At 48.9% G+C, this 12,130-nt stretch overlaps 1 protein-coding gene across 1 annotated transcript; it reads right to left on the minus strand.

Annotated features, from left to right (window-relative positions):
- Positions 1–1,075: 1,075 nt before the first annotated feature.
- NFKBID (nuclear factor of kappa light polypeptide gene enhancer in B-cells inhibitor, delta) lies at positions 1,076–8,984 on the minus strand. Its single transcript, XM_009081245.1, has 7 exons — positions 8,805–8,984; positions 7,667–7,813; positions 5,281–5,332; positions 4,721–4,887; positions 4,275–4,391; positions 1,362–1,526; positions 1,076–1,147 (listed from the first exon to the last, which is right to left on the minus strand). Exons 1-7 carry the CDS (start codon positions 8,982–8,984, stop codon positions 1,076–1,078), a joined length of 900 nt encoding a protein of 299 aa, XP_009079493.1.
- Positions 8,985–12,130: the final 3,146 nt, after the last annotated feature.

A 12,130-nucleotide genomic window follows, 5' to 3' on the forward strand; every position in this document is an offset into this window, starting at 1 on the left:
ACTTCAGGCCTGTGAGACTGACAAGAGCTTCAGAGAATCCCACTCAGTCAGTCAGTGGGTGCTCAAGGAAGCTACTGCAGTGATTGGAGAGATCTTCCCTTCATCTCACTGTTCATCCTGTTAGAGAAACTAACTAGTGCAGCACGGAGAAACAGCAAACTACAACTCAGAGTGAGCACTGAGGATGCAACATCCTCTGCCCAAGGACTGTCCAACGTGGCTTTGCCTCCCTTCAGTCTGTTGCCCCAACAGAGACTCTGCTGTCAGCTGATTGCACAGCAATTCACAAATCATTTCACAGAAACACTAAGAATCCATTCAAACACCTCCTCAGGTGAGATGGGGAACAGGAGAGCACTTACCCATCGCACCCTGACCCTGCTGTGCACAGACCCACTGAGGTGTTGGAGACCCAAAGGAATTCTCTCTGTCTCCTGCACAGGTTTTAGCTCAGGTGAGGGCTCAGCTCCCCACTCTGAGGTTCTCCAGAGCTGTTCTGTGCCATCAGAGCTGGAGACCTGGACTGGATCAGATATCTCACAGAGGAATTCCTTTAGTGGGAAGCTCTCAGGAGCCACACAACCTGCACTGCTGAGAACTTTCCCTGTGCCCCTCAGATTCCTGCACTCCCAGGGTGGAAGGATCAATGGTAACTGCACATCACAAAGTCTCTCTGCACAGAACATAACCAGAGGCACAGTCTGAGTGTGTCTTAGAGCAGCATTTCTCAACCTTTTAAAGCCAAACTACCACCTCATGTTCCATCACCCCCAAAGCTTGGCTGTACCTCAAACATGTCCTTATTTATGTAACAGCCTTTTGCTTCACTCTGCAAAACAGAGCTTGAGGTTCAGTAGCATTCTTTGCTAACAGAATTGAATTTCAACCATTGAAAGCTCAACTTCTGGTGTCTTACATGCTACTTGTGGCCCAAAGGTTGAGAAACACTGCTCATCCCACCCTGGTATAAGGCTGGAGGAGCAGAGAGGAGTTGGGCCCATCCTCACAGGGTTTATGGGAAGCCTTGTGCAAACAGCAAGCTGGAGGTGAAACCATTCCACAAGCTGCAGGTGACCTAGGATCTGGCATTTCTGCCACAGGAGATGAATGCAGATGTGACTTTGCCTTTCTTCAGCAAATGCCTAACCTGCCAAAAAAAAGGGAGATGTTCATAAAGTACCACCTGAAGCCAAAATACACCCCAAAACATACACACACACACTTAGACACATATGTAACTAACCACACATCTAAACACATCAGGAACTACAAGGAGCTCCAGGAATATTGTCATTCCTCCAGGCATGAAACCCTGGAGTGTGCAGAGGTGCTGGGAAGCAGCAGCAGTGCAGATGCCTTACCTGGTCCCCAGCTTTCCCAGAAGGAGCCATGTGGATTGGCTGGTCATTGTCCAAGTTCCTGATGCTTGGGTCTGCCCCATAGTCAAGGAGCAACTGGACAATTTCCTTCTGGTTCTTATCACGAGGCAGTGCAGCTGCCATGTGCAGGGCAGTGTTGCCATGAGCCTAAAGCAGTGGGAGAAAGAGAAAAAGAAGTTAAAAAATCCATATAAACCTCCTGGTAAGCTGTGCCATCTACTCAGAACTGTTCTCAAAGTGGAGACTTGTGAAATGAGAGCTGAGGAAGCTTCATGTGAGGAGTTACCAGGGGTGAGGGAGGATCTCTGGTCTCTGATCTGTGGGTGTAAGTTTTTCTCTCTGCTAGAGAACTGCAAACTGGGGGCTTTGATGCTTTGGGTGCTGCTAATAAATAGCCCTGGACAAGCAACATTCCTAATAGAACCATAGAATTTTAGGGGTTGGAATGGAGCTTAGAGGTCATCCAGCTCCACTGCTCCCTTTTCCTGCACTTCCAAGAGCCAGAAAGCTGCAGAGTCTTGAGCTCTTGAGCCTCCTCAAGCATGGATTGAGTGCAGCTTTTCCAGTAAGAGGATTTGCCCAGGAAGGAGCAAGGGCAGGGGCACAGTGTGCTCAGCTCTGGTGCCACCAGACCGTGTAGAAATCTGTGCCCTGCCCAGTCAGGTATGACTGGTAACGGTTCTAAGTGAGAAAAGCCTAACAAACCACTGCATAAGGTGAGGTATTTTTAGCCTGCAGGAGTCTCATTTTAGGCAGCTGCTTGTTTGTCTCTCAGAAATGATCATACATTTGTCATGAGCCTGGAATGGTTGGACACCAAATGCAATGTGCATTGCTATTCCAGTTGTGACAACGAATCCATGTGGTTTTCAGGTCCTGTTGAGCACAAGGAGATGAAAGAGATTGAAGCAGAAAATCAAATAGCCAAATCCTAACAGCTATTCCCAGACCAGGCATGTTTGACAAAGCCTGAACAAGCAGATCCTTCTCGATTTCATCAGCCCAGGGAGCCAAGGGATAGTTACAAGCTCTTCACAGGGTTCCTCATTAAAATGGAAACATTGGCATTTGTTTGCTGCAGCTTTGTAGCAGCACTTGATAACTTCCCAATCCAGGCTAAAGCTGAGAGGAGACTCTCTGACACTGCCTGACCTTGAAGGCTCATGTTGACTTTAACAGGGCTCATGTGAGCCAATGTCCAGGGCACCAACGTGAGGCTCTAGGGATCCTTCAGGTGAAAAATACCTCAAACACTTCAATGTTTTCCTCATTGTGAAATCCCTAAGGAGATAGATTTGGAATGAGACAACCACAGCAAGCAATGGGGGAGCCTGGGAAGCCAAAACATGAACTCCAGCATGTCTGTCTTGTCTTCTTCATACTTGGAAGAGCTGAAAAATCTCCTCAGAGGGTATCAGACACCCTCACCATCACATTTCTCACTGCCCCAGACAGCTCACCAACAAGGCTGAAGACTCCAAGTGATCCTATCACAGCAGGAAGGTCTCCCAGGATTGTGATCAAGAGACATCAGGCTCCCATGGACAAGCTAACACCTGCCTGATGGTTCTTCAGAGATACACAAAGAATGCAGTGAAAGGCCACAAGGTCCTTCACTGTGCACAGAGACACAGACTCAGGGCCATTAGCCACATGCACAAAGCCAAATGTGTTCCCTGCACTGTCACAGAAACCTGTAGGGGTAAAAATGTGTCCTGTGTCTGCCTTCCAAGGGAGCACCTGAGTTGGTAGAGAAACTCAGGTCCTTCCTGATGGACACAAACCCGTGGATGCTCCAGGGAGCACAAGGCTAAGAGAGTGAAGAGCACTGACTCTCTCCCAACAGGGAATTCCAGCCATGTCCCCACTCCCTCTGCTCTCTCCTGCTCTAAGGAGGAGGACAGGGGGAGGGAAGCAGCCAAATCACCCCCTTAGCCCTGCTGAGAGGAGCAGCTAGGCAAGAGCCAAAGGTCTGGCTGATGGCACAGCGATGGCCCAGCTAAGGCACAGGAATGTCAGGATGTTTGCTCAGGAGGAGGGTGAAGCTGATCCATCTGCAAGATAACAGCACTGCTTGGTATCTGCTGCGAGGTGAGGCATGGGGCAGCAAGGACATGGGTGACAAGGGCACTGGGAAGGTTCCTGGCTTGGTTTATATATCCCAGGAATGGCTGTGTCTCCAGAAACATGCACTGAGGGATCAATGCTGCTACAACTCCAGCTCAGCCAGGAGTGTCAGCAGCCCCCAGAGCCAGAGGGCACAACAGTTCTCAGTCCTCAGCCTAAGGGTCATGTTCCTCCTCGAGGAACCACTTCCCATGTCCTTCCTCTTCCCTGGTTATCTCCCCCTCATTCTGTCAGCTCCTGCCTGCTGGGAGAGAGGCCTGAGTTCCATGGCACAGCTCAGACTTCAGGTGCTGCTTTCCAGGTGAATTCTCTGCTTACTGGAAAATGCAGCTTGGGGTGAAAGAGAAGTTCAGATTCACAACTGTTGCTCTTTCCTCTAGAAAAAAATAAATGTGTGTGGGGAGAGAGTAACTAAATAATTGAAAGAGGGAAATTTAGATGAGATATTAAGAAGAAGTTTTAGATGTGAGGTTTGCCCAGGGAGGCTGTGGCTGCCCCAACCCTGGCAGTGTTCATTCCAGGTTGGCTAAAGCCTTGAGCAACCTGCTCTGGTGGGAGGTGTCCCTGCCCAGGGCAGGAGTTGGGGCTGGATGATCTCCCAGCTCCATTCAAACCCCTTAAGACTCCAAGAAACTGAATTTTGAAGGGCCACAGATCTCCTATCACCTCTGGCTACATGCAGCCTCCCAGCACAGCTCACACTGCTCTCAGCATCTCCTCTGCCTGGAGATGTGCACACACATCCTGTCCATGCTCCTCCTGCCTCACCTTGTTGTTGACAAAGTCCTTGGACTTGAAAGCATTCAGCTCTAAGAAGTATCTGAGCAGGGAGATGTTCCCATCCTGGACTGTGTAATGAAGAACTGTCTTGTTGCTTTTCACATCCTATTGAAAAACAGGGGGGGAAAATCAATCAAAATAAGAAACATTCTGCAGAACAACCTGGGAATAGTCTATAAACCCATCAAGGATAACCCAGACCAGTTCTGCAGCTAATGTGAAGCATCTCCTTCCCTTCAGTGACCTCCCTGTCCAGGGTTTGCTCCAGGCTGCAAGAACTTCACAAGGCAGCACCTAACTCTGCAACCAGCCACTCAAAATAGGAACTGCAGCTCATTCCTTCTCCAGTTCTATGTTTTGAGCACAGCACAAGCACCAGGAAGACAATTCCCTCCCAAAGAAACCCCCCAGGGCTGCCTGAGCCCATCCCTCACCCGGCTGTAGATGGAGGCTCCAGTGTGCACCAGGAGGTGGATGCAGGACTCCAACTGCTCACTCTGCTGCTGAAGATCCTTGTGCTGCTCCTCAGTGAGTGCCTGGCAGCTCTGCTCCTTCAGCAGGGCATTGTGTGCCAGCACAGCACAGTGCAGAGGGGTATGGCCTGGAGAAATGTGGAGGAAGGTAAAAACAGTCCCAGGGACAACATTTATGGGCAGAGAGCAGGCAGAACTGGCATGGGGAGTGTAGACATCTCTCTGCACGTGCTGCCAAGGCACAAGGTCTTCCCTGGTTTCCCAGGTCACACACTGGACACTTTTTGGGCCACTCCAACCCGTGCTCAGTTCCAGCTGGGCACTGAATCCCCTCTGAGCCATCAGCACTGCTGAACTCTGTGCTATTTGAGCACACAGATGTGACTCTGTCTCTGCCCCAAGCAGTTCCTGAGCCCACTGTGGCCTCCCAGCACAGCCCCAAACTCCAACCAGCACCAGCCAATAAATCAGCCACCACAGGTTTTCACAGCACTATGAAACATTGGTGCAAAGGTTTTTACCTTCAAAATCCTTCATCTCCAGATCAAGGGGGAAACCTAGAGACAGGACAACCTGGAAGCAAGAGAAATGGAAAATTCTAGTTGAGCACATTACTGTTCAAGCCAAGATCAGTCAGAACTGGCAAAACATAGATAGCTAATGATAATTTAACTACAAACTAAGCCTTATTTGACACTAAATTTCAGTGCTGTGAATCTGTTTCTTAACAGAGATGTTCAGGGTCACATAAGGTGATGATATTCCCTAGTTTCCTAATCCTCACCTAAGTATCCTCTTAGATTTTCAGCTCAGAACAGTCAAATTCAGGCACTGTCCCCAGCTGAAGAGTGTCAACCTCCTCCCTTCACCAGGGACTGGGCACACACCCCAATAACACCAAAGCACATTTATGCTGAGTTCTTCTTGACAAGGACAAATGAAAATCTCTCCTTGACAGGCAGAGCCAAACTCTATTACTTAAAACTTTACCAGCACTGACAATTCTCAGCCTGGATTTATTTACTTCTGATTTCTAGTGTGCAGCAGAGTGAGAGGTGAACACACAGCTTGGTGCAGTGGCTGCAGAAATGAGAATAAAGAGCCTAGAAAGGGCATGAAATAGTGACCTGGAGATGAGAGTTGTTGGAATTTAGCAGAGAAGAAAGTTTTAAACTCACAGCTTGGTGCAGTGGCTGCAGCAATGAGAATATAGAGCCTAGAAAGGGGATTAAATAGTGACCTGGGATGAGCATTGCTTGGACTTAGCAGAGAATAAAAACTTTCAAACTCTGTAAGTGATAGATTCAATGTGATGAAGCTAAGTAACTCCTTGTCTGTATGACTGTAGATAACTCATTCCTTTCTCTTGACTGAATAAAGCTGTTCATGTAGAGTTTTGTGTCTCCTCCAGAACTGTGTGAAATGAGCCAAGGCTCAGTCAGATTCTCCCGTTGAAAGCTGCCCCAGAACGGTTAGACCTTGTTTTATCTCCTCATAACCATAATAAAATATATCCAGCTCAAATATTGACAAGGTTCTTGATTATTAAAGATTAGATAGTTAATCCATTAGGAAGAAAACCAATAGAATAAACAAACAAACCATAAAGCATTTCATGCCTTTCATCATACCAAGAAACAAGTCTGGGGCATTTTCCTTCTCCATGTAAAGGCAAAACAAACCACAAAAGCAAAGCCAAACAAAGCAAGCCTGAAATACAACCCCCCCAAGGCACTCTTTGTTGGAATCATCTGGATTAAAACCCTTTTTTTTTCCTGCTGGTGGAAACACCTGTTTTCCAAAGAAGTTGCCATGTTATACATTAACTGCTGATGGCTTAGCCCAGGGCACGTGCCAGGCAGGGCTAACGAGTGCTGGGGTGGCCAGCAGCATGCCAGGCACCCCGTGGTACCTCAGGTAACCTCAACAGCACCCAGGGAACTCTGCCTAGGCTCAGTCCTGCCATCCCTCACCTCGGGCATGGGTCAGGAACTCCAGTTCGTGGCCAATAGTGAAGCGTTGAAGATGTATCTATGCTAATCCCTGCTGTGGAATCCCTTCCCAAAATCCCCAGAGTGCCTTTTTTGGTGTGCTGGTTTGCTGTTCAGGGCTGGCACATAGCTCAGGGGTAATCTCTGTCTGCAGAGGGGCAATGGGTGAGTGAAGATCTGATCATAGAAGTCGTGGGGGAATGTCTTCCCACTGCCAGAGGGCAGGTTAGATGGGATATTAGTTCAAAGTTGCAGCCAGGAAAGATGGGGAGAGACTATTTGCAAGGACCTGGAGTGTCAGGATAAGGGGGAATGACTCCACATTGACAGAGAGCAGGTTTAGATTGGATATCAGGAAGAAATTCCTCCCTGTGAGGTGCTGAGACACTGGCACAGGTTGCCCAAAGAAGCTGTGGCTGCTCCAGCCCTGGGAGTGTTCCAGGCCAGGCTGGACAGGGCTTGGAGCAATCTGGGCTAGGGGAAGGTGTCCCTGCCCATGGCTTGAGCCTGGACACAATTCCTTGCTCCTATCTGGATGACACTGGGCTCAGGGAAGGGTTTCACACTGCTATTAGTGCTCCCTCTCCTCACCTCCCATGGCTGGGGAACCAAAGCAACACCACCCTGGGGGCTCAGGGCACAGTTAGGGCATGACCTGCACAAAGGATTTATTTCCCCCCATAGAATCACGAAAGAATTCTCCTCTGTAACAGGAGGTTGATGTTAGCTGCAAGTAGAATCCTAAACCAGGACTAAAACCACCTTGGGAAGTCAATTCCTGACTCAAGGAGACTTTAATCAGTCTGCATTGCTAACTGGCATCTTGCCTTCTGGGGCAGTGAATTAAAGACACCAATTTCAAGCCTTTATTGTGGGTTTATATTGCTAGCAATTAAAGCCATAAAGCTGCTCCTACCTGAAGGACTTGGGCATAGCCATATGTTGCAGCAAGGTGTAAAGCTGATTGCCCTTTGTTGTCCACAGCATTGACATCTGCTCCTGCCTGGATCAGATCATGGACAATGGCTGGTTGCCTGGCAGTGACAGCCACCAGCAGAGGAGTCTGAAAGAGCAGCACAGCAGATAAACATGATGTCAGCAGCACATGCCAGCAGAAAGCAGGGAAGGGGGAAAGGCAGTCTGGGCTGGAGGGTATCAGGAGTCCCAAGGATTGTGGTGCACAAACCAGAGGCAGGTTAGGACCCATATTGAGCATCTCTCCTATGGGGAAAGGCTGAGAGAGTTGGGATTGTTCTGCCTGGAAAAGAGAAGGCTCTGGGGTGACCTAATTGTCCCTTCCAGTACCTGAAGGAGCTACAGGAAACATGGAGAGAGACTATTGATAATGTACTGGAATTCCAGAACACAGGGAAAGGCTTCACACTGACAGAGGGCAGGGCTAGATGGGATACTGGGAAGGAATTGTTCCCTGTGAGGTGCTGAGACACTGGCACAGGTTGCCCAGTGAAGCTGTGGCTGCTCCATCCCTGGGAGTGTTCCAGGCCAGGTTGGATGGGGCTTGGAGCCACCTGGGCTGGTGGGAGGTGTCCCTGCCCATGGCAGGGGGTGGGATGAGATGGTCTTTAAGGTCCTTCCAACCCAAATCATTCCATGATCCTATGGCATCACGAGCTGGGGACATTTCCCAGCCCTTGCTGAGCTCCCTCCAATGTTCTTCAGCCCTGCATGGGATGCCAACCCAAGTGCAGCACTTTGAAACACCAGTTACATCATGTGCAGCTCTCCTGGCACACAGCAGCTACTCATCCAACCTTCAGCCTCAGCCACTACTGCCAACACACATATATTTTCCTGGACTAGTGTTCCCTGCAATCACTCTATGAACCATGGGCTGAAAACACAACAGGCTCATCCTCATCCCACCTAATTTATGATCCTGCAGGAGACACCTCAGCAAGGCACAGAGTGCTGAGCATTCTCTTGCAGCACCAGAGGGACAGAGCTGGTTTTTCAGGCCATCAGCCTCTCTCAGCATGCAAAGCCCATGCCCACCCCCAGCCCTGCTGTGTGCAGGAGAAAGATGCCCATGTTACCTTTCCTCTGTGTTCCTTGGCATCGAGTCTCCGCAGCAGTTTCATGCGCTCTGCAGCTGCCAGAGTGTGAGCCCTCATCCCCTTAGCTGCATAAATGTGGAGAATTCTAAGACAGCAAATAGAGACACTGATCACTGCTGGGCCATGAGCCACCCTGGGAGCAAACAGGTTGGGTAGCATTGCCACTTTGGGGGTTTAATCTTCCACAAACCCATGCCCTGAGCCCCAGAGCACCCACTCCCATGGAAAGGGCTTCCTACCTCAAACAACTGCAGTGTCCAGGGGCCCTCAGCACTGCTGAGCTTTGCCATGCTGCCTCCTTTCCACTTCAGCACCTCCTTTCAGGTGAGATTCGCCACTGGGAGGTATCTAAGTCCTCCACAATGCTCAGTGTTGGGGCCCAAGTTACCATATCATATGTATCCCCTTTTTGGGGTGATGCAGCCCTGTGTGCATCCAACAAACAACCCCTAAGTGGTATCTAATCAACCTGTTAAACTCTACTTCTTCATCAAAACTGCTGGTGAGAGGGACCAAGTCCTTATATTGGTGCACAAGACAGAATTGTCACGATCCATAGCAGTTAGAGGCTGATGGTGACAGAGTGACAGGGAAAACACTTTGCTGCTTCCCCTTAGTTGTCTGGCTCTGGCTGGAGCTACTCACCACTTCCATTTCCCCAGCTCCTACTTGCCAGGGCTCTGGGAATACACTGGTAGCTTTGTATCTCCCCTTTGCACATCCTACACACAGTTGAATCAGCCCCTGGCTTCATTTTGCTGCAGACAAGCAACCTCTGATGCTTCCCAGTGAGATGGTGAGAGGCAGTTGTTTGTCTCCTTGGTTAATTTGTACCCCAGAGTCATCCCTTGCAATTTCAGGAAGTAGAGATGCAACTTTCTGGCTAACCTGATTTTCAGTCAAGCTCAGCATCAGCTGTGGCTGCACACCCACACATCCCCAGGGTGCCAAGAGAGGGTAAGAGTGGTTGAGCTAACAGCTGAACTGGGAGCAAGGATTGCTTGAGGAAACTGTGCCTCCAGGCCAGACTTGGATCATGGAGTTCCTCCTTAGTCTGCCTTAACGTGCCAAATTAGCACAAAGTCTGACAGCCAATCTATGTTTCTACCCTGCACACATGTTTTTGTGCTGATGGATTGCTAAACCACTGCCAGGTCACCCTCTTGGACAGGAAATAAAACACTTTAGGCATAGCAAAGTTACTGTAGATCTTTATTGAAAATTTGTCTTTTTTTTCTAACCAGAACAACCCAGAAAGAAATTGTGAAACAGTTCATCATTGCTCGATATTCACACAGGGAATTTACAGACATTGGAGTGAGAGGGATTGGAAAGCAATCAGCAAACACAGGCTTGGTTCCCACCTGCATTATCCCAGTTTTACCTGTGGCTTTGCACCTATAAAACTGGAGTAAGCAGCAGTGAACTAAGACCCATGGAATGAATTTCTTTGCTGGGTTTTTCTGCCAATATAAGCCACTAATTTCAATGTACCTCAACTATTGCTCTTTGCCAACAGCTTGATGATCACTCATATGATCTATTGCTTCTGTCTTCCAGATTTGCCAATATTCAATAACAAAACATGCTTGGAAAGTCTTTAAGACTTCCAACTTGAGCTTGCAAACCTCACTCAGGTAGAAACTGGGAGGTCACTTGAAATATTGCCTGGGTGGCAAGTGGATTGTTAGACTCCAGGTAATGAGCAGTGCAATAAATTACTTTGCAGTTAGTCTTTGCAAATAATAAAATCAGCTAAGCATCCTGGGCTTTGGAAAGCAGAAAAACCCAGAGAAATTGTGTTCACCAGCCAAGAGTCTTTTGTTTATTAGGAAAACAATGAACAGAGTTAGGAGGGGATAAATCTCCTGCAAATCTATTTGCCTGTGGCACTCCTGAACATCAACAGAGATATTTACAGTTGCATCAGAGGGAAAAGTAAAGCTACTCATTCTCCAGGAAAGGAAATCAGGAAGCTCTAAAGGAAGTGTGTGCACCCATGGGCCTGGGAGGCTACAGCAGAGAGAAACTTTCCATGGCACTAAGGCACAGGAGAGGTCACTAATGTTCCTGGCTCAGCACATCACACTCAAATGCTACAGAAGAAACAAAAGTATTGCCAGATCAGAATAATGCCATGGATTCCTTGTTAGGCTGCAGTCCAGGTTTTGGAAGTCCCTGTCTTCTCCATGCTCTCCTGCCATAGGACCATGTCTTGCAATCCTGACTCAGGCAGAGACTTCAGTGGGACCAGGATCTGTCCATTGGCAGAACATGCAGTGTTACCAGCCAGCCACTACATCAGCTCAGCTAAATCAGCCCCAACTCAAAGGTGGAGATTTTAGAGGCCAAAACCACTGTGCAGCTGAGAAACCATGACTCAACCCACTGCTCCACACCTCCAGGGCTGGATCCTACCTACTGCAGGTACTACAGGGCTGGATTCCAATGGCAGACCAGGTGAGACCTTCAGGTCACACCTTTGTGTGAGCTCAGATGTTCCAGCTGCTCTGTAAATAGTGATGTCTGACTGTGCTGGCACCTAATTCAGCTGTATTGGCTTGATTTCCAGACTATTGCTCCTCCCTGCACCAGTAAACAACGACCTCCATTTTCCTAATTTCCAAAGGAGCTGTTCAATTTAGGGAAGAAAAATGTCACTTTAAGCCCCCCAAAGTGTTTTCTAGTGGCCTAGATCAGGTAGAAGCTCCACTATGGACAGGTCAAAGACATACACACAAAGGTATTTGCACAAAAGCCTTTTGGAACCCTTTGCCAGGTGTACCCTCACCAAACCCTCCAGCTCCATGGCTACACCACAGGATGGAACCTGAGCCCATTCCCTGTGCCTGAGGATGAAAGTCACCCTGTGCTGATGCTGAGCACAAGTATGCAGTATCAAGAACCTGCCTGGGAGAGGCAGCAGGAGCTGCAAGAGCAGAGCAATCTTGTGCTGGGCCCCAGGACAAAGCAAGTTTCACCCAACACACAAGTCATGATGTGGCTAAAATTCCCACCCCACGATGGAACCTGAGCCCATTCCCTGTGCCTGAGGATGAAAGTCACCCTGTGCTGATGCTGAGCACAAGTATGCAGTATCAAGAACCTGCCTGGGAGAGGCAGCAGGAGCTGCAAGAGCAGAGCAATCTTGTGCTGGGCCCCAGGACAAAGCAAGTTTCACCCAACACACAAGTCATGATGTGGCTAAAATTCCCACCCCACCCCACCCTCCTCTGTACTCAAAACCCACTGTGCTGCCAAGGTGGGGCATTGAGTAGGTGAGGCTGAGGCCCCAGAGGTGCAGG

This window comes from Acanthisitta chloris, unplaced genomic scaffold, assembly GCF_000695815.1.
Source record: "Acanthisitta chloris isolate BGI_N310 unplaced genomic scaffold, ASM69581v1 scaffold19218, whole genome shotgun sequence".
NCBI lineage: Eukaryota > Metazoa > Chordata > Aves > Passeriformes > Acanthisittidae > Acanthisitta > Acanthisitta chloris.